Here is a 25,445-nt window from a genome sequence, read left to right as displayed (position 1 = left end):
GAAGCTGTGGATTAAGCTGGACTACGGGTCCAAGCCCTGGCTGAGACATCGGTGGCCACTGCCAGGTGTGGGGAGAGGGGCGAGGAGTCATCCTCATTTGATGCCAAACGAGCTGGCTGCCAGGATGCCCGGGGTGCTGGGCAAGGGAGCGAGCACAGACGGTGTCTGCTTGTACCAGAAGATACTGTTAAGAAACTGCCCCAAGAGAATGAGAGGTTATGAGGACTGGGAAGAGAACAGTTGTATCTCTAGCTCAGGAGCTTCTGGGATAGCCAGGAGCAACGCTGTACAGCAAGAGACCTCAAAGCAGCTGCTTCCAAAAAAAGACATCTTTGCTCTGGTCTTTGTGACCCAAGGAAGGCAGAGGTGGCCAGATGAAGAAAGGAATGACAGCAGCATCCTGGGACAAATGCCATCTAGAGTTCAGGGGACCAGGTGGCGAGAAGCGGAGGAGGGAGGAGGGTATGAGGTCGTCACATCCTTAGGGGAGCGGCAGCCAGAATTAGGAAGAGGGTTTTGGTGAATGTTGTGCCGAGGAGGCTTGTCTTATCCTGGGTCCCCAGAGCTGGAGGCTAAGGCTTAGATGCTGCTGTTTTAGGAGAGCCTGTCCCAGGGAGCAGGAGTGAGGGATGGGAGAGAGGCTGCTTATCCGGACACAGCAAACCCAGCCTTGCTGTTGGAGGAAACATTCCAGACATCAGAAGTGCTTCTGGGGGAGCTAAGGTGGACTTTTCAAACTGCAACTTGGCTCTGGTTGTTTTTTTTTTTTTTTTTTTCTCCTCAGGTTTACTGAGGTATAATTGACAAAGAGAAATTGTATGTATTTAAGGTGTACAACAACATGATGGCTTGATAAACATTTATATTGTGAAAAGAGTGCCACAATCAAGCTAATTAACACATCCACCACCTCAGTTATCGTGTGTGTGGTGAGAACATTTAAGATTGACTCTCTTAGCAAATTTCAAGTATACAATATAGGTTTATTAACTATAATCACCATGCTGGACATTAAATCCCTGAATTTATTTATCTTAAAACTGAAAGTTTGTCCCCTTTGACCCATATGTCCCCACCCCCGCCACCCAGCCCTTGACACACACCATTCTACTGTTTCTATGAGTTTGACTCTTTTCAATTCTGCATATTAGTGAGATCATGCAGTATTTGTCTTTTTTTAACTCAGAGTCTTGATTAGCCTTTTAAATGAAGCAGAATAACATAGAAACAATAGAATAAAAGGATATCAGAGGACTTTATGTGTATTAAGAGTAATTATTGTTTTGTAAAACTTTAAGTTTTCATACATAAATACGCACATGTGTATGATTAGGTGAAAAAAAGTTGCTCAACGGTGCATGTAACGTGAACCCATTTATGCATATATGTGTGTGTTTTAAAGAAAATGTACATCTGCTTATAATGCATAAAAGGTCTGAGGAAGGCACGCAAGAAACTGTTAATAATAGCTGCTCTGGTAATAGGATCAGGAAGTTGAATGGGGGCTTTGGAGACATTTTCTAAACACTTTATGTCCTTGATTTGATTTTTTTCTAGGGCCATAATTCAGTTTTATAATAAGTAGTCCTTTTAAAATTTTGGTGTGATTACTGATATTATTTGGCTTTGAATCTGCCATTTTATTAGTTGGTTTCTTTTTTTTTTTTTAACCTGTTCTATGTTCCTTTTCCGCTCATTTCTTATCGTTTTACATTGATATATTTTAAAAAATCCACCTTCCTTTAGCTAATTGTACTTTCATATTCGTTTGGTTCTGATCTTCTTAATATTTTTATACTCTTTAGGCTACCCTAAAGGTTATAGCACGCACCTTTGACTTATCAAAGTCTAAGCCAATACTTTTACGTTTCGTTGGGTTATAAAAGAACTTTAAAATGTTTTATTTCTATCCGGCCCCAACTTATATGTTTTATGGTATTTTAATACTCTCCAAATATTTTATACCCCTCGATATATTATTATTATTGTTGTTGTTGTTGCTACTGTTGTTTTGCAAAGTCAATATTCATTTACATTTACCCACATTTACCCTTTGTATTGTTCTGTGTTCCTTCTGACATCTCTGAGATTCCATTTGGAATCATTGTCTGTTTCCAGAAGAAACCAACTTAGTCTGGGACTGCTGTTTTTGATTTTCTAAAAACGTCTCAGAGAATATATTCATTATGTACAAATTCTAGCTTGTCCTCTACCTTCTGTCATTTCTGTTGAGAAGTCACTATAGGTCTGATTGTTCCTTTAAAGGTAATTTCTTTTTTGTGTTTTCCTTTGCCTGCTTTTAAGGCTTCCATTTGGTTTTCAGAAGTTTTACTATGATAAGCCTCAGTGTGGTTTTTTGCTTGTTTGTTTGTTTTGTTTTGTTTTGTTTTTATCCTACATGGAGTTTGTAGATCTCTTTGGATCTGTGGTTTGATCTTTCACTAATTTTAGAAAATTCTCAGCTACTCTCTCTTTAAATGTTGCTTCTGCCCCAATCTCTCTCCTGTACTTCGGGGACTCTATTTACACAGACATTAAATCTTCATTATATCCCCTTGTCTCCAGCATTCTTTTCTGCAGTTTCCATCCATTAGTTTCTCTGTGCTTCATTCTGGATGTTTTCTTTTGTTCTTTCAGTAAGTGAAGTTTCTCTTCAGCTGTGTTTAATCTGCTGTTAAATCCATCCATTTAGTTTTTAGTTTCTGCCACTGTGGGTTTTTTTTTTCCATTTGGTTTCAAATTTTATCTTCCATCTCCTAGATTATATTCAGCATATTTATCTTAAAGTCTGTGCCTGGTAACTCCAGCATATAGATCTCCTATGAATCTGTTTTTATTGTCGTGTCTCTTGGGTGTTGATCATATAGTCTTGTCTCTTTATGTACGTGATATTTTTTAAAAATCAAGGTATTTAAATTTTTAAATTTAAAAATCTATTTTAATAGCTCTATTGGGGAAAATTGACATGCAATACACTAACCTTGTTTAAAGTGTACAATTTTATGGCTTTTGACTTATGTGAAACCATCACCACAATCATGAGAGAGAATAGATCCACCACCCCTGAAATTTCCTTCTTCCCTTTGGCATCTCTTCCTCCCATCTCTCCTCTCCTCCTCATCTCCAGGCAACCAGTGATCTGCTTTCTGTCACTATGGATTAGTTTTCATTTTCTATTAATATAATTTTATATAAATGGAATCATATGGTATATACTCATTTTTGTCTGGATTTTCTCCCTGAGTATAATTATTTTGAGAGTCCTTCATCCTGTTGCATGTAACGATAGTTCATTCCTTTTTATTGCTGGGTAGTATTCCATTGCATGGATGGACTACACTTCGTTTATCCATTCACCTGTTAGTGGACATTTGGGTTGTTTCCAGTATTTGGCTATTACAAATAAAGCTGTTATGAACATTCACGTACAAATCTTTGTACACACATATGCTTTCATTCCTTGTGGGTAAATACCTAGGAGTGGATGGCTGGGTCATATTGTAGAACTATGTTTAACGTTTTAAGAAAAGTGGTTTTGCCATTTTACAATCCTGCCAGCAGTGTATGAGAGTTCCAGTTCCTTTACAAATTCATCAATACTTTGCATGGTCAGTCTTTCTAATTTTAGCCATTTTAACAGGTGTGTGGTAGTATCTTATTGTGGGTTTAATTTGTAATTCTGTAATGACTAAGGATGTTGAAGATGTTTTTGTGTGCTTGTCTTCCATTTATCTTTTTTGGTGAAATACCTTCAAAAATGTTGCCCATTTAAAAGATTGGGTTGTTTATTTTCTTATTATTGAGTGGTTAGAGTTCTTTACATATTCTGGATATAGGTTCTTTAACAAATAGACGCTTTGCAAAAATTTTCTCCCAGGCTGTGGCTTGTCTTTCTCTTAACAGCATCTTTCAAAGAGCAAAAGTTTTTAATTTTAATGAAGTCCAGTATTTTCTTTTATGGATTGTGCTTTTGGTGTATCCAAGAAATCTGTCTAACCCCAGGTCACAAAGATTTTTCTCCTATGAGTTTTATAGTTTTAGGTTCACATTTAAGTCTGTGATCCATTTTGAATTAACTTTTATATATGATATGAAGTATGGGTTGAAGTCCTTTTTTCCCTTCCCTTTCCTTTTTTTTTTTTGCATATAGAGTGATCCATGACTGTTTGTTGAAAAGATTATCCTTCCTCTACTGAAATGTCTTTGCATCTTGTCAGGATTCAATTGACCCTACATGTGTAGGTCTATTTCTGGACTGTCTGTTCTGTTCTGTTGATCTGTCTCTCTCGATGCCAGTATCACACTGTCTTGATTACTGTAGCTTTATAATAAGTCTTGAAATCAGGTGATATAAGTCTGCCCAATTTCTTCTTCCTTTTCAAAGTTATTTTGTCTCTTCTAGGTCCTTGCATTTCCAAATGAGTTTTAGAATTAGCTTGTCAATTCCTATTTTAAAAAGCCTGCTGGGATTTTGATTGGGATTTTATTGGTTCCTTTTTCTTTTCTTTTCTTTTTTTTTCTTTTTGAGAAAAACTACCTCTAGGTAGTTCTGGAAAGTGAATATGAAAAACTGTAGAAATAATTTGAGGTCAAGGATGATGCTCTCTTCTTCCAGAGAGGATTTACTTTTATTCTTGGATTGCAGCTGGGGCCCTAGCAATCCCAGATCACCTCAACCAATGATAGTGATTGAGACAATTTTAAAAGGATTCAGCCCCTGCAAGAGCTGCTCTAGTTCTGGTCCGCCCTTTCTTCCAGGATGTAACTCCTCAGAGTTCCAACCCAAAGTGTGGATTTCCATCAGGGCTCCCCATCTTTGGCAGGCCCCGAACTCTGACTTTTGTCTCCCAGGTCTGCTTAGCTGCCTAGATGCTGCCCCTGGAATCAGCAGGTGCCCCCAGGAGGAAAACCAACCCCAACACTGGCCTCAGCAATCTCTTTTCCTCCTTCTCCCAGGTCTTGGCCTTGTAATTCTTCATTCTTTGTTAGATTTTTCAGGGCCTTCATAGATGTTTTTTACATTTTCCCATTTTTCCTGGTCATTCTCAGAGGCAGGGCTGATCTGCATTACCCAAAGTGGAAGCCCTCCTTGTGAAAAATGTATACAGTTTGAGTTTCAAAATGTGAATTGTTAACAATTATTCTGATGTCCATTGATAATATTCTTCAAGAGCTGTGGTTTATAAAGTAAACCTGGGCTGGAGCTCCTGGTGGTCTGATCTCATGCTGGCCGGTGGGACGTGGGGAGCCATGAGTTCTTTTCCTCTGACCCATTGGCCTCTTGGGAACTAATCCTTCCTGAAGAGAGCCCCACGCCCCACCCTTCTCCTTGATCTCGAAGCTACTTTCCCCTCCCTCTCTTCTGCAAGTCTCAGAAAAGCTCTAAAAAATAGAACCCAGCAGCCGATCCCATGCTTATTCCTGTCGAGGTCCTACACTGACCGCAGCTCCCAGCTCAGGGCCCTGGCCGTAGGGTCAGATGGGTGCCCAGATGCTGAGGTGTTATCTATTCACCTATGCTCCATGCCTCCTCAGAGGTCCTTGGAGGTCATCAGGGATTCAGGGGAGGCCAAGTAGCTCCAGCTGGATACAATTAAATGTTAGTCTCTATAGGAGACCTTTGGAAAGAAAACAGGTCCATGGCTAAAAATAGTCCGGAGGCCTCTGGTCTAATCCAACCTCTGTAACTCATAGATAAAGAAATTGAGGACCAGAGAGGGCAGGGGCCTCCTCAGGGTCACACAGCTGGTTAGGGGCCGACCTGAGACTGGCCCCATGTTTTCCGACTTCCTGACCAAGGGTGTCTCTTCAGCTGGCTCTGCCGTCTGAGGTTGGAGCAAGGCTCCCATCCCCTCCTCCTCCTCTTCCAGGGGAAGGAGAAGTTCCTGAGCATCCTGAACAAGTACATGGAGATCCACGGCACCGTGTACTACGAGAGCCAGCGGCCCCCCGAAGTCCCGGCCTTCGTGAAGAACCACGGCCTCTTGCCGCAGCCTGAGTTCCAGCAGCTGCTGCGCAAGGCCAAAGTGAGCCCCACCCCGTCCTCCATCCTCACCTCAGCCCGGCCATAGATGTCCAGGAGGTGCCCATACGTGCCTGCCACGCCTGCCACCATCACTTGTGGCCTCCTCTACGTGTGGACATGCCCAGCACACTCTGCTGCCCTGAGCCTCGTGTCCGGGCCTCTTAGGGGCTGGTCAGATCTGGGGGCAGAGATGGGGATGGCCCATCAGGTAGGGGAGGCCCCACAGTGAAAGGGACCTGAGTGGGGCTCAGTGATGGTGAAGACGAGTTGGGCTGCCCACCTGCCCACCCCCCCTGCTTAACACCAGTCCAGACCAGCTGACTCCTGGACCTGGCTTTCAGAGCCACTGAGAGGGTGGAAAGGCAGGCTGGGGGCAAAGGGACGGGGAGCAGCCTGGCTGGAGTTCCATCGGGCCACTAGTTCTGACGGACTGCTTCTGGAATTCCCTGAGCTGTGTCCCTGGAGCGTGATCCTGCTGTTGGGCCCTGAAGAGTCAGCTAAGGCTGGAGGGTCTCTAGCCAGCTGCCAGGTCCTCTCCTGTTCTCACCATAACTTATTTCTTCAGGCCTCTTGGATGTGTGTGTGTGTGTGTGTGTGTGTGTGTGTGTGTGTGTGTGTGTCGGGGTGGAGAGAGGGTATCTTTGTGCAGTGAACAACCTGAACAACCCTACATGGCAACCCCAGATTCAGAATCACTTATTGATCACCCTTCAGGGGCCAACCCTATGAGCACTCCTAGTACAAGTCAGGTACTGAATGAATGTTTTTTGGGTGAATGAGTAAAGGTCCTTTGAGGTCAGCTGTAGGAGTGGCCTGAAGCCTTCTAAGCTTGGGAACCCTTGTTCTTTTCCCCTCCAGAATCATAGCCTTTAGAGCAGGAGGAGGCCATTGATATGACCTAACTAGACATCCTGATTTTACAATGGCTGAGGCACACAGCTGCTCTGGGCTCTCTGCTGCCCCAGCTGCCTCCTGTGAATGTCCCAACCCCAGCCTCGCCCCCAGCTTCCTGGGGCTCCTGGGCTGTGATACCCAACCTTCCCTGACCATCGTGCCGCCTCGGTTCTGCAGCTCTTCATAGGGTTTGGCTTCCCCTATGAGGGCCCTGCCCCGCTGGAGGCCATCGCCAACGGCTGCGTCTTCCTGCAGTCTCGCTTCAGCCCGCCCCACAGCTCGCTCAACCATGAGTTCTTCCGGGGCAAACCCACCTCCAGAGAGGTGAGTGGGAAGGGCCTGGTCCCACATCGGGAGGGTCCGAGATGGGACCCCTGCAGTTCCTGGAAGGGGGAGACTGAGACATGGGGTGAAGGGAGAGATGGGACAGGTGGGTGGGGGGCTCCTGCTCTTCACGCAGCCCGGCTTGGCAGGCAGAGGGAGAAGCCTCCCGTCTCTGTGCCCTGGCTAGGTGTTCTCCCAGCATCCCTACGCAGAGAACTTCATTGGCAAGCCCCACGTGTGGACCGTCGACTACAACAACTCAGAGGCGCTTGAAGCGGCCATCAAGGCCATCATGAGAACCCAGGTGAGACTCGGATCCATTCGGGACCACCAATATCCTAAACTTTGGGTCTTTGCTATAATTAGAAAAAAGATGCTCCTCTCGGTGAATTCAGACTTGCCGGCCTGGGTTGGCAACTTGGATGCGTGTGTGTTTGTTGAGGGAGTGGGGGGAAAACCTGCCTCTGTGCTGTGAGCAACCTGCACGACCTTACACGGCAGCCCTGGATCCAGAATCATTTATCGCGTGTCTCTGGGGGCCGGGTCCTGTGAGCACTCCCAGCACAGGTTAAGTGCTGAGTAAATATTTTCAGGATGAATGCGTGAAGGTTCTTTGAACTCTGCTGTCTCTGTGTTCTTTTAGCAGCACATCTCAGACAATAATGTGCATACAGATCACCTGGGGATCTTGTTAAAGCTCAGGTTCAGAGTCAGCAAGTTGGGTGGGGCTGAAGCCCTGCATTTCAAACCAGGTCTGGGTGGTGCCACCTTTGCATAGCAAGTGGATAGAGCGTTCTGCGTTTCCTCCAGCAAGTGTGTAAGTGTTGGTGGGTGTGGGCGGAGGGCAAGGAGGGGCTTGTGCAGCTCCTCTCCTCGGTGGGCACCTCTGTGGCTTCTGATGGCTCCCTGTCAGCGTGCGCTCTCGTGGGGCCTTCATTCTGAGAAGCGGTCGGACTGTGTGAGCACGGGGAGGGGCAGCTCTGCTTGCCGTGATCACTCTGGACCCATTTCTTGCTGTAGCTCGGACACCAGGCTGAGCAAAAAATCCCACTCCTGCCAGGTCCCCTTCTCTGCCCATCACCAAGGTCACGCGCGTGCCCTCCCTGGCGGGGGGCTAGGGGTGGTTGTGCTGGGCGGACTTGTGGCAGAATCAGAGAGCATTAGGCTGCTGGGGCAGGGGCCACCACAAGGGAGAGCCTGGCCCAGGAGGACACACAGCTGTCTGGGGAGCTGGGGACACTGCCGGGCTCGGGGCAGAGGCCAGCGCGCATCGATGCCCCATACGGTCTTCAGGGCTTAGCTCTGGGTCCAGAGCCCTGCCTGGTTGTCCTGACCGTGAGGCAGGGTTACATATTTTTTTAAATATTTTTTTGGCCGTGCCATGCAACTTGCAGGATCTTAGTTTCCTGATCAGGGATTGAATCCAGGCCTCGGCAGTGAAAATGCCAAGTCCTAACCACTGGACCGCCAGTTTTTCTTTTTTTAAAATTTTACTTATTTATTTATTTGGTTGCACCAGGTCTTAGTTGCGGCAGGCGGGGTCCTTAGTTGCGGCTCGCCGACTCCTTAGTTGTGGCATGCGAACTCTTAGTTGCGGCATGTGGGATCTAGTTCCCTGACCAGGGACTGAGCCCGGGCCCCCTGCACTGGGAGCTCAGAGTCTTAACCACTGCGCCACCAGGGAAGTCCCTGCATTTTTTTTTCTTTTTAACACCCTCCTGCATCCCGTGGATCAGTCCCTCCCATTCAGCACTCCCAGCCTTAGCCCACCCCCTCAGCAAATGACCCCAGAAAATCCCTGCCCACCCTGCCCACTCCCTTCCTCTACCCACCCCACCCTCGTCCTTCCCTCCTGTCTGGGTGTGAGTGTTTCTCTAGTGAAAGTACCAAGGAAACTGCTGTGTCACAGCCTAGGTGCATCTCTGGTTGTGGCAGATGTGGCCAGGTTGACCCGCGAAGTGGCTGAACCCGTGGACCTCCACCCGTGGTGCAGGGAGAGCCCTCCACCCCGTCTTAAGCATCCGCTTAAACAAATCCTCCTCTGCTGGAAGTTCCTCCAGGTCCCGGACTGAGATTGGGTTCTTCCCGGAGCTGACCCCAGGCAGGGATTTGAGCACAAGTAGTTTATTTGGGGGGTGATCCCAGGAAGGAAGGTCCTGGGGTGCCAGTGAGTCAGGGTGTGTTATCAAGAAGGTTACCCCTGCCTTCAGGCACCTGGTGCTCAGTGCCAGCGGGGACCTCCGAGAGGTGGGGTACTCGCATCCCGGATTGTCCTGAGAAATGAGGAAACCGGGGTGTTTTTCCCCCAACTCCATCCATCGCTGGCTGAGGCTGAACCGGGGGCGGGGGGCGGGTGTCAGCTCTTAACACTGGGCTGAGCAAGCTAGAGAAAGCCCCCCATCCCCTGACAGACGGTATGGGGGAGGGCGCTGTGGGAAGCTGCCCTGGAGGGGACCCCCATCCTGCACTCTCTTCCTGCTCCCTCTCCCCACCCGTTGCAAAAGCAGCCCTCTGGGGCTTCCACCCCAGGGGGGCAGGGGCGGGGTGGGAAGGGGACCAGGAAGGCTTTTGTCCAACCCCAGGCCTCAGGTCTGGCTCCACCTTCAAGATCCCTTGTGACTGAGTGAGCGAGATCCCAGCCCTGTGGAGAGCCACGTTCCCAGCTGCAGACCTAAACAGGGGTGTATGTTGGGGGGCGTCTGTGCGTGTGAGCATGATCATCTAGTCACGCGTTATTTCTGGTTGGACACACAAGAAATTGATAACAGTGCCTGCCCTGGGGAAGGGGCTAGGTGTCTGGGGTCAGAGGAGAACTTACTTTGCCTTGTTTTCTCTTGATTTTTTAAAACGTGAACATCTGTTTAATTGTTAGTTAATTAAAAATCAATAACAAAAGGGTCCAGGAACCAAGGTATTGCATATTCGTCAGGCTGACTTGCAGCTGGACCCCAAACCAGCCCGTGGCCCCCCTGCCTTTAGCCATCCCCCGCCCCCCCGACCCTGACTCTTGGGCAGTTAACCCTTTACCCAAGAATTGCCTGGGAGGTGTTTAAAATGCAGATTCCTGGGCCTATCCCCAGCTTCTGATTTAAAAGGACCGGTGCGGCCTTGGAGTTTGCGTTTTAAACAAGCACCGTGGGTAACTCTGATCATCCTGTTTTAGAAAACTGACTTAGAGACAGCTGGCAGGAACTGAGAGAGCGAATGAGGGCCAGCATCAGGGGACGCAGCTGCTGCAAGTCATGGGGCCTTTTGCAGGGTGAGGGAGGAGGAGGGGGTGAGAGAGACCTGAGGCACCAGCCCAGCTGTCCCCCACCCAGCAAGCAGCGAGGAGGCTCCAGGTGGGGATGGGTTTGCCCTCCGTCTAGGGTGAGGCCATTCGAGGTGAGAGGAAGGAGGTGGGGGGGGGAGGGATGCCAGCACCTGCTCCCGCCCCCTTCCGCTCTCATTATCACAGGCCAGCAATCCCGGCAGGACCAGCACCTGCCGTTCTGTTGAGACGGATCACCGTGCACACCTGTAATTAGACCTAATGGGGGTAATTTCCAGGCAGACTGGCTCCTCTAGTGGGAGAGCCACGGCAGGTGGCTGCTGCGAATGGTCCCCTCCCTCGCACGGGTGGAGGGGGGCTTAGAATCACCATGTGACGGGCTTCAGACCACGTGGGGGATAACTCGGTGGTTGCCGCCAGGAGCAGGCAGAGTGATATTTGGAGGGGAAATCTCTTCTCTGGGGGGTTTATTTATAACCAGGACTTGAAGTCTTGGACCCGAGGCGGCTGGGGATCCCCTGGGGCAGCAGCCGGCGGCCGGGGCCTCGGTGCCCATCAGCTGGGGTTGGGATCGGCTGTGTGGAGCTCAGGGCTGGAAAGGCTGTGCTGGTTGATGGGCTGTGAAGTGGTGGCTGGATGTGGACCTGGGGATTCTCTGGGACCCCGGAACTGCCCCAGGATTAAGGACACCTGCTCACAGTACAGGTGAAGTCAGAACCGGGGCAAAGTCAGATGGGTGGGGCCTTGTCCCGAGAATCAGTCCTGGTGGCAGCTGCTGCTTCCCTGAGACCCTCCTCAGCTTGAAGTCGGGGATGTCCCCTTGGCCAGAGGGCCCAGGATGGGCCTCCAGCCCTTCGAGGTGGGGTCTACAGGAGGCAGGACCCAGCGCAGCCTGATTGGGTTCTGACACACCCATCTCTGATGAGGAGAAAGGACTTGGGCAGACCAGCAAGATTTCACTACCTGGGCTGAAACTGCCTGATTTCTGGAGCTGCTGGCAGGGAAATGGCATTAACAGGAGGCGGCTGGGCTGGGTATGGTGCCAACACACATGTTGGGGAGTGGGGGGTGGGGTCAAAGCTAAAACAGACCTTCCTCTGAGTCTGAGATGGACCATCTCCCATGTCACCGTGATCTCACCTCCCGCCCACCTGGCCGACAGTTTCCTCCAAGGAGGCTGTGTGCTGGGCCACCGAGGGTTGCTGTAAACAGGGAGCGGGTGGCCAGGTAAGAAGAGTGGAGAGGAGGTGGGGGTACCCGCGCTGGGGAGGCGGCCTCCTCATCGCCTCTTCCGTCCCCCTTGCTCCTTGCGCCCCAGCTACCAAATCCATCAGCTCCCGTCGGCCCCAGTGTGCGCTGTTCTATAGCTTTGATATTTAGACTGACGGTATGTGGCCTCCGTTTGGGGGCACCTAGTTCATGTAGCTCCCGGGTGCCTGGTCTGGGCAGGAAGCTTTACAAATGTCATCTCATTCTATCAGGCTGGGAGATGCCCTGTGTTGCTTTGCGTGAAACTTCCACATCTTGGGCAGAACACAGGCAGAGCTGGGGATGCTTTTTCATTCCATGACTAGTTCCTTAGTGACCACTGTGTACCAGGCATTGTGCCAGGCACCAGGGATTCAATGGTGAACAAGTCGTAGTCCCACAGCCCATGGGGCTTATGACCTGAGGGAGACAAGGGATAAATCAGAAATGATGACACAGGCACTAATTCTCTACTGGGAAAGTCTGGGGTGGGTGCAAAGGAAAGTGGTCCTTTAACAGGAGTGGGGGTGGAGCTCTGGGTCTGCTTCCTGGAGGAGGTGACGTCTAAGAGGGGAGGGTGCATCCGGTGGTTGGCTGGGGAAGAGCAGGCATCACAGCCGAGGAGGGGATGGAATGCTGAGCTTTACGGAAAGAGGAGAAGCTCCGTGGAACTGGGAGGGGGCCAGGGAGGGAATGAGCTATCGTGAGCCCCCCCGAGGGCCACTGAAGGGCGCACCGGGGAGCGGGCATCTGCGTGGATAGGCTGGTCGGCTCCCGGGTGCAGGCCGTGAGAGCCCCCAGATCTCTGCGCTCAGGCCCGAGCAGCCAGGTCTGGGGAGGCCCAGGGCTTCTCCTGCCCCATGTGTCTGCCTGTCTCTCGCACAGGTGGACCCCTACCTGCCCTACGAGTACACGTGTGAGGGGATGCTGGAGCGGGTCCATGCCTACATCCAGCACCAGGTAGGTGGGTCCCCCGCTCTCTGTCTCCAGGGGCCGAGCTGGCTCCAGTGTCTGAGGACCCATCTCTGCCCAGGATGCAGCGTGCTTTAACCTCCAGGTCCTTCTCCAGTCTGTTTCCTTCCCCGCGGGGTTGGAGATGGGCGGGGCCAAGCAGTACTGCTCAGAGACCAGGTCTGGGGCGCCCCTGCCCTGGGCCCCCAGCTCGAGTCCCAACCCCCATATCACAGCACAGAAACGCAAAGACTCATTTTTCATTTTTATTACAAAGTTGTTTAGAAGTTTAGTAATGAGTGAGTGGGGAGTAGGGAAGACCCTCCCCCTGCAACCCCTACCCACAGGATGAGTTGGGAGTGAGGTATTCCATTTCCCCTCTTGACACTGCTTTCCTCTGGGCAGGACTTCTGTGCAGCCCCAGGCCCTGCCCCCGCAGGGGCCCAAGCCCCGGAGAGCCCCTTCATCCTGGCCCCCAACGCCACTCACCTCAAGTGGGCCCGCAACGCCAGCTTGGCCCCCGGGGCCTGGCCCCCAGCGCACTCTCTCCGGGCCTGGCTGGCCGCCGCTGGGAGGGCCTGCACGGATGCCTGCCTGGACCACGGGCTGATCTGCGAGCCCTCCTTCTTCCCCTTCCTCAACAGCCAGGACGCCTTCCAGACGTGAGTGAGCCCCGGCCCGACCCGGCCCAGCTGACCTCACCTGTAGCTCCTTTGCTCCCGTGGCCGCCTTGCCCCCGGCCCTGCCAGCGGTGGGGGCATGCAGTGCTTTCTAGTGAGTCAGGAAGGATCCAGAAGGGACCTTCCGGGCAGGTATCCACAGCACAGCTGCCCACTCTTGGCAAAGCCTCTGCCCCAGACCACTAGGGGAAGCTCCCTGCCCAGTCCCTGACCTCCTCATCCCTCCCTCAGCCCCCTGCCCAGCCTGTCTGGGCATCTTCTAGGTCCAGGCCACAGAAGCTGCCCCAGGTTCTGCCTGATGGGTGAGCCTGGGGCCCCTGCCCTCCTGCCCACTCTCCTCTCTCACAGCAGCGGGGAGAAGGAGCTGCAGCCCAGCGTTTGTCCTGGCGCCTCCTAGAGACATCTCCCTGGGTCTGGAATGGGATGGGCCAGGGAGAGGGAGTGGGCAGTGCCAGGCTGGGGCGGCCCCCGTCCCTCACGCTGAGTGACCACCTCCGTTGGTGCCTACCCAGGCTGCAGGTGCCCTGTGATGGCACCGAGTCGGAGATGAACCACCTGTACCCGGCCTTTGCCCAGCCGGGCCAGGAGTGCTTCCTACAGAAAGAGCCTCTGCTCTTCAGCTGCGCCGGCTCCAGCACCAAGTACCGCCGGCTCTGCCCCTGCCGAGACTTCCGCAAGGGCCAGGTGGCCTTGTGCCAGGACTGTCTGTGAGGGCGCCCACCCGGCTGGCCCTCCCCGCCGCAGGAGAAAGCACCAGCAGATTCCGAGCTCCAGTGACCCGCCCTACCTGCTCAACGCCCCCAGGCTGGAGCCTCCTTTCTTGGCCGGGATGTGGGCCGAGCTGATGATAGGTGCGCAGGTCTGGGGAGGGAGGCAACTCTGCCGAGTCCCTGGTGCCCGCCCTAGGCAGGCTCCTCGTTCTCACCCCGAGGGCTCGTGGCAGCGTTGTGGCCAAGCAGCTGGGGGTTGGTTAGAGGGTCCCACTGGCCCGGGAGCAGGTGGTCGGAGGCCCCTTGCTTTGTGCAAGACCAGATCTGGACCAGATGGAGTGAGGGCCTTTGTCCTTCTTGGGCTCAAGGATGGGGCCTCTGGGCGTACGATAGAGGAAGCAGGGTGATGCTTGCCCAGTGGCCCACTGGAGGGTCCACAGAGTGGGGAGTGATGCGTGAGGGGTCAGCCTTGTCCCTGTGGAGTTGTTTGGGGTGTGGACAGAAAGGGCCGGGGACTGGGGGAAGGCCAGGCTGGGGGACCCTGTTCATGCCTCCTCCTTAGCCCCACCCCTCCTGCTTTCCCAAATTCCCCCTCCTTTCCACACTTGGGCACCACAGTTAGGGTTGCAGGGACCACTTAGACCCTGGGTTGAATTGTTTCCCTCTTGCTTATTCCAACTTTCTTCACTTTGGGCATTTCCTGAAACCTATCCCAGCATGACTGCGATTCCAGACCGTGGATTTGTTTCCAAAGCCTCAGTCCCCACCCCAGCCTCTGAGAACAGGCTCTAGAATCTACCCTGCCCCCACCTCCTAAGCATCTTTTGTAGGCTTGGGATGAAGCTTCAGCCCCATGGCACACGTGGCCCAGTTCCTGGATGCCCAGTCCTGCTACCCCCATGTAGCCACCCCTGCCCCATCAATGCTGCGTCCGTGTCCCTAACCTCCAGCTTCCTCCAGCCTCAAACCGCCTCTGGATCCAGCTGTCCATCCATGTGGCATGCCTTCCCCTTCACCCTGAGCGCTGCCTGAGGAAACAGATCGGGCTGTCAGAAACACTGCCACCCCACCCCCGTTTTAAATCCCACTCCCTTCTAGGCAACCCGCCCCACCCACCTAGGCCTGCCCCTCCTCCCTTCCAGGGAGGCAGCCGCAGGGCCCTGAGTCCAGAGGGCGGGGCCTGAAGGTGGATACCTCCCATCAGAGAGCCCTCTCGGCCTGGGCAGCTCCTGTGGCCACAGAAACTCAACAGTCACCAAGGACCTGACCTGTCGGGGGAAAGCAATAGAGATACTCTTTTCTCTCTCTTTTTTTTTAAAGATTTCTTGAAATAATAAATATTTTATTGGGATGTGAGGTGCAGAGGAGGAGCTATGCTATTTCTCGTCTTTTCCTGGGATGCCCAGGCCTGGAGGAGTGAGGGGGTGTGAACACCCTGGGTGGGGGGATGAATATCTGGGGCCCCTGTGCCCCTCCTCCACATTGTCATTCCATCTACAAAGTTGGTGCTGTGTCAGGCTGCCTAAAGGAAGTCACTGCGGGTGCCAGAAGTCCACGGCCCCTCCTGCCACTCCGGCACTGTGACTCCAGGGACCCTGCTTGACCAGCAGGGCTGGATCCAGTTCTGTTCGCCTGGGGCTGGCCTCTGCTGGCTGTGGTTGCTGTGAGGTCGGAGAACATAAACGCATTCTGATGAGAGCCTGAGCCAGGTCGTCATAAGAAGACTGACTAGGGGAGGGAGATCAAGATGGCAGAGTAGGGACTTCCCTGATGGCACAGTGGTTAAGAATCCGCCTGCCAATGCAGGGGACATGGGTTTGAGCCCTGGTCTGGGAAGATCCCACATGCCACGGAGCAACTAATCCCGTGCGCCACAACTACTGAGCCTGCGCTCTAGAGCCCGCGAGCCACGACTACTGAGCCCGCGTGCCACAACTACTGAAGCCCGCGCACCTAGAGCCCATGCTCTGCAACAAGAGAAGCCACCACAATGAGAAGCCCGCACGCCGCAACGAAGAGTAGGCCCCGCTCGCCACAACTAGAGAAAGCCCACGCGCAGCAACAAAGACCCAATGCAGCCAAAAATTTAAAAAAAAAAAGATGGAGTAGAAGGACACAGAGCTCACCTCCCCCCACAAACATCAAAAATACATCTATATGTGGAACAGTTCTCCCAGAAAACCAACTGAAAGCTGGCAGAAGATCTTTCACAACCAAAGCTGTAAGAAAGATCTCTTTGTAACCAGGTAGGACAGAAGAAAAAAAAAAACAAAGCAGGATGGAAACTGGGCCCCTGGGAGGGAGCTCTGAAAGAGGAAAGGTTCCCTTGTCTTGGGATCCCCCTTCGCCATTTGGGAGGCCCGCTGGGGCAGACAGGGAGCTGGAGTGGCCTGGACTTTGCTCAGAAGGTGTGTGTGGGTGCTGACTTGCTGCCAGGCAGGGTAGAGAGAGACCAGCACCGACAGCTGCCACGTCTCCACACTTCTCAGCCTGAAACATGCTCCTGCTAGTATGCACAGTGGCTGGGGCTTCAGCGGACAGACCCAGGGAGAAGACTTGATTTAGCTGTGTGGAAACAGCCCAAAGGGCCTGGAATGTGGTCTGGGCACCAGTTAACACGTGTGAGACGGGGCGCGAGTCTGCCATATAAGACCCCTGCTGTCAGCGTGCTCAGGTGGGGCGTGGCCATGGGCTCTGTGAGTGCATACACTGCGGGGCAGGGCTGACATCTGAGCCTATTATCAGCACTCCCTCAGCAGGGGCAGGTCCAGGGGCAGGTCCAGCAGCAGCCGACTTTGTTGGTAGGCACACTGGGTGGTGGGCGGCATCACAGAATTGCATGTTCCCTGTGGGCAACCCCTGGGGAGGAATTCACAAGGGTTCTTTTCCCAGCGGGAGTGCTCCAGTCCCATCTACCTGCCCCCAACATAGCTGTGACAACCACAGAGCGAAGAGGAGGACCCACCCAACATCCAGTGCAGGCTCTGGTCACCACAACACCAAACACACCCCCTATCAAAGGGACAACAGCTAGCACACCCTGAGGAAAGACGTGGCTGACATCCGTACCAAAAACAGCCCTCACACCAAAAATATTGGACTCACACAGTCTATACCAGGTCACTCCCACGTAAAAACAGCCCTTAGAGACCACAGTAGAAAACTGTTTCTCCTAAATTCAGAGACAGAGAATTTAAGTAAAATGAAAAAGTGGAGGAACTACTCCCAATTAAAAGAACAAGAGAAATCCCCTGAAAAAACAAACAATGAAACAGACCTCTTCAGTTGACCAGACCCCAAATTCGAAAAGGAGGTAATAAAAATGTTAAAGGAATGAAGAAAGATTATTGATAGAAATATAAATCACTGTAACAAGGGACTAGAAACTATAAAGAGGAACCAGTCAAAATTAGACAACTCAATTGCCAAGATAAAAACTGAGCTAAAGGCAATGAATAGCAGACTAAATAATGCAGAAGAACAAATAAGTGATCTGGAAGATAGAATAATGGAAATCACCCAATCAGAACAGCAGACAGAAAGACAAATAAAAAAAAAAATGAAGTCAATATACGAGATCTATGGAATAATATAAAATGTGCCAACCTACACATAATAGGGGTTCAAGAAGGAGAAGAAAAGGGGATTTAAAATGTATTTGAAGAACTTATGGCTGAAAACTTCCCAAACCTAGAGAAGGAAACAGTTATCCAGGTACAGGAAGCACAGAGGGTCCCAAACAGATGAACCCAAACAAACCCACACCAAGACATGTCATAATTAAAATGGTAGAAGTTAAAGATAGAGGATTCTAAAGGCAGCAAGAGAAAAAGTGTCAGTTACAAACGAACCCTCATACGGCTATCAGCTGATTTCTCTACAGAAACCTTGCAGGCCAGCAGGGATAATATATTCAAAGTTCTGAAAAGGAAAAATCTGCAACCTAGGATACTCTACCCAGCAAGATTATCATTTAGAATAGAAGGAGACACTAAGAATTTCTCAGACAAGCAAAAACTAAAAGAATACAGCAATACTAAACCTAACCTAAAAGAAATATTGAAAGACCTTCTCTAAATAGAAAAGAAGGATCAATAGGAAAGGGAAAAACACAATAGGAAAGGCAAATATATCAAAGGACTGAAGATCACTTAAATAAGCCAGTACATAGATTAAAAAACAATCAAAATATTTTTGTAAAAGTGATTATAACTATAATTAATAGCAAAGGATAAACATGTGGATGTAAAATAGGACGTCAAAATCACAAAATGTGGGGGAGAGGAGTAAAAAAATGTAGATCTTGTAGAATGTATTTGAACTCATACGACTATAAGTCTACAGCAAGCATATATAGTTATGGGTTAACATACTTGAAAACCAGGGTAACCACAGATCAAAAACATACAATAGAATCACAAAAAACCAAAAAGAAAGGAACTCAAGCACAATACAAAAGAAAACCATCAGAACACTAAAGGAAAAACAAAAGAAGAAAACAACAAAGAAGAACTGCAAAATCAACTGGAAAACAAGGTTTAAAATGGCAATAAATACATCCTTGTCAATAATTACTTTAAATATCAATGGACTAAATGCTCTGATCAAAAGACATGGAGTGGCAGGGCTTCCCTGGTGGCGCAGTGGTTGAGAATCTGCCTGCCGATGCAGGGGACACGGGTTCGAGCCCTGGTCTGGGAAGATCCCACATGCCGCGGAGCAACTAGGCCCGTGAGCCACAACTACTGAGCCTGCGCGTCTGGAGCTTGTGCTCCGCAACAAGAGAGACCACGACAGTGAGAGGCCCGTGCACCGCGATGAAGAGTGGCCCCCGCTCGCCGCAACTAGAGAAAGCCCTCGCACAGAAACGAAGACCCAACACAGCCAAAAATAAATAAATTAAAAAAAAAAAAAAGACATGGAGTGGCAGATTGAATAAAAAAACAAGAACCTACAATATGCTGCCTACAAGAGATTCACTTTAGGGTGAAAGACACACATAGACAGAAAGTGAGGGGATGGAATAAGATATTTCATGCAAATGGAAATGACAAGAAAGCAGGGGTAACAATAATCATATCAGATAAAATAGACTTTAAAACAAAGTCCATAAAGAAAGACAAAGAAGGACACTATTTAACAATAAAGGGATCAATACAAGAAGAGGATATTGCACTCGTTAACATAGGCACCCAATATAGGAGCATCTAAATATACGAAACAAATACTAACAGACATAAAGGGAGAAATTTACAGGAATACAACAATATTAGGAGACCTTAATACCCCACTGACATTAATGGACAGATCTTCCAGACAGAAAATCAATAAGGCAACAGAGGTCCTAAATGACACAATACAACAGTTGGACTTAATTGATATCTACAGGACACTATATATTAAAAAAAATACACATTTTTTTTTTCAAGTGCACATGGAACATTCTCTAGGATAGACCACAAAATAGGATAAAAAATAAGCCTCAACAAATTTAAGAGGATAGAAATTATTTCAAGCATCTTTTCTGACCACAGCCCTATGATTATAGGCCAATATCTTTGATGAATATAGATGCAAAACTCAACAAAATATTAGCAGACCATTCCAACAGTATATAAAAAGGATCATACACCATGATCAAGTTGGATTCATTCCAGAGTCACCAGGATGATTCAACATATGCAAATCAATGTGATACGCCACATCAACAAAATACACAAACCACATTATCTCAATAGAGGCAGAAAAAGCATTTGATAAAATTCAACATCCATTCATGATAAAAACTCTTATCAAAGTGGGTATAGAGGGAACATATCTCAACATAATAAAAGCCATTTGTGACAAACCCACAGCCAACATAATACTCAACAGTGAAAAGCTGAAAGCCTTCCCACTAAATTCTGGAACAAGACAAGGATGCCTACACTCACCACTTTTATTCAACATAATATCCAAAGTCCTAACCACAGCAATCAGACAAGAAATAAAACATATCCAGATTGGAAGGGAAGAGGTAAAATTGTCATTATATGCAGATGGCATGATATACTCTATATAGAAAACCCTGAAGACTCTACACAAAAACTATTAGACCTAATAAATGAATTCAGCAAGGTAGCAGGATACAAGATTAACATACAGAAATCTGTTGCATTTCTTTTGTCTTAAACATTTATTTATTTATTTGGCTGCATTGGGTCTTTGTTGCGGCATGCGGGATCTTCATTGCAGCATGCAGGATCTTCATTGTGGCACTCGTTGCAGCGCACAGGCTCTTTGCTGTGGTGCACAGGCTTCTCTCTAGTTGTGGTGTGCAGGTTTTCTCTTCTCTAGTTGTGGCGCGGGCTCCAGAGCACATAGGCTCTGTAGTTTGTGGCACGTGGGCTCTCTAGCTGAGGCGCGCGAGCTCAGTAGTCGTGGCACATGGGCTTAGTTGCCCTGTGGCATGTGGGATCTTAGTTCTCTGACCATGGATTGAATCCACATCCCCTGCATTGGAAGGCAGAATATTTTTTTTAATTAATTAATTTATTTTATATTTTGGCTGCGCCATTAGTTGTGGCACGTGGGATCTCCGTTGTGGCATGCAGGATCTTTCTTTGCAGTGCATGGGCTCTTCTTTGCAACATGCGGGCTTCTCTCTAGTTGTGGCGCGTGGGCTCCAGGGCACATGGGCTCTGTAGTCATGGTGTGCAGGCTCCAGAGTGCATGGGCTCTGTAGTTTGCAGCATGTGGGCTCTCTAGTTGAGGCACGTGAGCCCAGTAATCGTGGCCTGCGGGCTTAGTTGCCCCGCAGCATGTGGGATCTTAGTTCCCTGACTAGGGATCGAACCCACATCCCCTGCATTGGAAGGCGGATTCTTTACCACTGGACCACCAGGGAAGTCCCAGTTGCATTTCTTTACACTAAAAATGAAATATGAGAAACTTAAAAAAAAAATCCCATTTAAAATCACATTAAAAAAAAAAAAAAGTACCCAGGAATAAACCTAACCAAGGAGGTGAAAAATCTATATGCTGAGAACTATAAAACATTGATAAAGGAAATTGAAGATGATTCAAAGAAATGGAATGATATCCCATGCTCTTGGATTGGAAGAATTAATATTGTTAAAATGGCCTTACTACCCAAAGCAATCTACAGATTTAATGTGATCCCTATCAAATCACCCATGACATTTTTCAAAGAACTAGAATAAATAATCCTAAAATTTGTATGGAACCACAAAAGACCCAAAACTGCCAGAGCAATCCTGAGGAAAAAGAACAAAGCTGGAGACATAACCCTCCCAGATTTCAGACAATACTACAAAGCTACAGTAATCAAAACAGCATGGTATTGGCATAAAAACAGACATACGGATCAATGGAACAGAATAGAGAGCCCAGAAGTAAACTCACACACCTACAATTAATCTTTGACAAAGGAGGAAAAACTATACAATGGAGAAAAGACAGTCTCTTTGGCAAATGGTGTTGGGAAAGCTGACAGCCTCATGTAAATCAATGAAGTTAGAAGACTCCCTCACACCATACACAAACTGAAAATGGTTTGACCTAAATATAATACATGATACCATAAAAGTCCTAGAAGAGAACATAGCAAAACATTCTGACATAAATCGTAGCAATATTTCTTAGATCAGTTTCCCAAGGCAAAATAAATAAAAGCAAAAATAAACAAATGGGACCTAATCAAACTTAAAAGATTTTGCACGGCAAAGGAAACCATAAACAAAATGAAAAAACCTATGGACTGGGAGAAAAAAATTGCAAACAGTGCAACCGACAGGGGGTTAATTTCCAAAATATGCAAACAGCTCATACAACTCTATATCAAAGAAACAACCTAGTCAAAAAATGGGTAGTAGACCTACATAGACATTTCTGCAAAGAAGACATACAGATGGCCAACAGGCACATGAAAAGATGCTCAACATTGCTAATTATTAGAGAAATGCAAATTAAAACTACAATGAGGTACCAGCTCATACCAGTCAGAATGGCCATCATCAAAAAGTCTACAAATAATAAATGCTGGAGAGGGTGTGGAGAAAAGGGAACCCTCCTACACTGCTGGTGAGAATGTAAATTGGTGCAGCCACTATGGAAAACAGTATGGAGGTTCCTTAAAAAAGTAAAAATAGAGTTGCCATATGATCCAGCAATCCCACTCTGGGCATATATCCAGAAAAGATGAAAACTCTAATTCGAAATGATACATGCACCGCAATGTTCATAGCAGCATTATTTACAATAGCCAAGACACGGAAACAACCCAAGTACCCATCAATAGACAACTGGCTTAAGAAGAGGTATATTGGAATAATACCTTGCCATTTGGAGCAACATGGATGGACGTAGAAATTATCATACTAAGTGAAGTAAGTCAGACAAAAAAAGACAAATATTATATCACTTATGTGTGGAATCTAAAATATAACAAGTGAATTTATTTACAAAACAGAAACAGACTCACAGACATAGAAAACGAACTTATGGTTACCAAGGGGAAAGGCAGAAGAGGGAAAATTAGGAGTATGGGATTAACAGATACACACTACTATACATAAAATAGATAAGCAATAAGGATTTACTGTGTAGCACAGAGATTATATTTAATATCTGTAATAACCTATAATGGAAAAGAATCTGAAAAATATACATATATATAACTGAATCACTTTTCTGTACACCTGAAATTAATACACTATCGTAAATCAACTATACTTCAATTAAAAAAAAAAAAGACATATTTCCTGAGCATTTACTGTACTTCAGACACCGAGCTGAGAGTTTGATACACCACGATTTGTCATTTTATGTGCTTAGCCATCCTAACAGGTAGGTACTATTCTATCCCCATTTTACAGTTGAGAAAACTGAGGCACAAAGTTTAAGTAACTTGTCCAAGGTCACACAGCTTATAAGCAGTGAGATGGGATTTGCTATAAAGTGAGGATCAAATGACCCAACAGAGGGACAGCCCAGCATGGTGCCCAAGCCACAGGATGTGTTCATGGTTTTACATAATCCTGTGTTTGAGACGCTCCCCTAGCCAGGGGTTCTCCACGGGGGCAGTTAGCTCCCCAGAGGACACCTGGCACTCTCTGGAGATGTTTGACTGTCACGACAGGGGCAGGGGAGTAGCCTACTCCTGGCAATCAGTGGGTAGAGGCCAGGGATGTGGGTCAACCTCCCACAGTGCACGGGACGGCCCCCACCAACATGAACGATCCGGCCCAAAGCATCAGCAGTGCCGAGGGGGAGACACCCTGTTCTAGGCCAGCGGTTCTCAAACTTTGGAGGGCATCAGAATCACCTGAGCCTGAGCTTATTAAAACCCAGGCTGCTCTCACCCCCAGAGTTTCTGATTCAGTCGGTCTGGGGTGGGCGCTGGGAATTTGAGTTCTTACCAAGGCAACGCTGCTGCTGCTGCAGGCCCAAGGCCCACACGTTGCACACCACTTGTCTAGATCAAGTGGGTACCAGTAGCTATTTTACTTATTTTTAATAGAATTTTAGTTTGCAATTCCCTGATGACATGGGCTGTGGAGCATCTTTTCATATGCCCACTGGACAGCTGTATATCTTCTCTGTGAGGTGTCTGTTCAGGTCTTTTGCCCATTTTTAAATCGAGTTGTTTTCTTATTGTTGAGTTTTGAGACTTCTTTGTATAGGAGACTACATTTGAATTCTCTTAAAATGTTAATGAGGTGGATGGGTGGGCTGCGGGGGGGCAGGTGAAGCTGGGGGGGCAGGTGAAGCTGGGGGGGCAGGTGAAGCTGGAGGGGCAGGTGAAACCGGAGGGGCAGGCAAGAGAAAGAAGTCAGGCCCTGGGAGGAAACTGCAGCCCGGATACAAGACCATATGCTGGTGCCAGGAGGCCCTTCCTCCCTAAAACCGAAGCTGGCCATCCCCTGCTTCACCCCTACCACTGTTGAAATAGGCACGGACCGGCCTCATCACCACCCTGCAAGGCGACTCCATTCTCCCCACTTACAGGTGAGGAAGCAGGTGTGATGAGGCCCCGCCCTAGCCTTTGCAGTCACCTGGGGAGCGTTAGCCATCCCCATGTCCAAGGCTAATTAAACTGAAATCTCTGGGCGGGGGCCAGGCATCAGAATTAAAAAAACAAAACAACCAAAAAACACTCCGGTGTTTCTAATGTGCGTCCAGCGTGAACCACCGGTTTCCCCATCATGCCTGGATGGCTCCTCCCTGCTCCCTCACCTCCCAGCTTTGTTCTCATAGACTGTGATCAGGTCGAGGGCGCTGGAGGAGGCCTCCTTTGAAGGCTTGGCCCACCCCAATCCCCACCTGCAGCCCTCAGGCCAAACGCAGCTCCTCCCTCCAGCCCAGGGCTCGGGAGGCGGCCAAGCCTGGGAATGAAGAGGGAAGAGGCTGGGTCCGGCCTGGCCCTGGAGCCAAGAGTGCACACAGGCTCCAAGACAGAATCCTGAGATCAAGGGCAGGAGAGGGAGTGCAGGGAGGCTGTTGACCAGCTTGCTTGCCCAGAACCAGGGAGGTGGGAGGGCTGCCGAGGGGCAGGGTCTCCTCCAGTCTCTGCAGAACGCTGAAAGGCATTCCCAACTCCAGTTTCTTCTCCCGGTCACCAAGGACCCTCTTAGCTGGGGCTGGGCCTGGCAGATATGCCTCCCCCATGTCCTGGCACCGCAGCTGCAGCCCCTCCCTTTAGCTGACTCAAAGTCCCCTGAAACCTCATGTGTTCCTCCTGCCATGTCTGGGGGAATGAGCCCAGGGCAGGGGTGAGGTCTCAAGAAAAAAGGCCCACCCACACCCCCTGCACCGGGAGCACAGAATCTTAACCACTGGACCACCAGGGAAGTCCCAGTGGCCCACGGGGGTCACGCTGGTTCCTCCAGTATCTTATCCTAGTAACCTTTAAAGTGGTCACAACATTTCCTTAATTGGGAGGGGTCTTTTCAGGATGGTGCTAGGGAGAGGCTCCCCCTGCCCCCAGCTCGGAAGGGCAGACAGGCGTGGAAGCCCCTGTTCCAGCTCTTACAAGAGCTGAGTCAGGCCCAGGCTGGCATCCGGGCACCCAACCTGCTGCCGTGGGGCTCACCTTATTTTGCCCTTTTTTTCCTCCTGTGTGAAACGAGGAAAATGATCCCAGCACACACGGGGGTTGAAGATGAAACGAGGTCAGGCAGGTACAAGCCGGGTTGCGATGTGTGGGATGAGGCGGGTGTTGAGTAAGTGGGCTGTGAAGGCTCAGGGCTGCCTCCAGGTGCCTCCAGGTAGGAGGGGCTGACCGCCCCTTCCTGGCAGGTGAGGCCAGTAAGCCTTGCGGGAAATGCTGCTCCCAGCCTGCT

At 49.3% G+C, this 25,445-nt stretch overlaps 1 protein-coding gene across 2 annotated transcripts in view; it reads left to right on the top strand.

Annotated features, from left to right (window-relative positions):
- The window catches only part of MGAT5B (alpha-1,6-mannosylglycoprotein 6-beta-N-acetylglucosaminyltransferase B), a 66,105-nt gene extending 51,976 nt beyond the window's left edge, over positions 1 to 14,129 (top strand). For both annotated transcript variants that reach the window (XM_061175611.1, XM_061175612.1), the window contains 6 exons: positions 5,871 to 6,026; positions 7,097 to 7,243; positions 7,431 to 7,547; positions 12,648 to 12,722; positions 13,119 to 13,375; positions 13,906 to 14,129. In XM_061175611.1, the coding sequence (XP_061031594.1) occupies positions 5,871 to 6,026; positions 7,097 to 7,243; positions 7,431 to 7,547; positions 12,648 to 12,722; positions 13,119 to 13,375; positions 13,906 to 14,104 (951 nt within the window). In that variant the 3' untranslated portion in view covers positions 14,105 to 14,129. The remainder of the gene's footprint in view (positions 1 to 5,870; positions 6,027 to 7,096; positions 7,244 to 7,430; positions 7,548 to 12,647; positions 12,723 to 13,118; positions 13,376 to 13,905) is intronic.
- The last annotated feature ends 11,316 nt before the right edge of the window (positions 14,130 to 25,445 follow it).

Source organism: Eubalaena glacialis, chromosome 19 (assembly GCF_028564815.1).
Source record: "Eubalaena glacialis isolate mEubGla1 chromosome 19, mEubGla1.1.hap2.+ XY, whole genome shotgun sequence".
Lineage (NCBI taxonomy): Eukaryota > Metazoa > Chordata > Mammalia > Artiodactyla > Balaenidae > Eubalaena > Eubalaena glacialis.
Note: the sequence above shows the minus strand (reverse complement) of the source record. Positions and strands in the feature narration are given on the sequence as shown.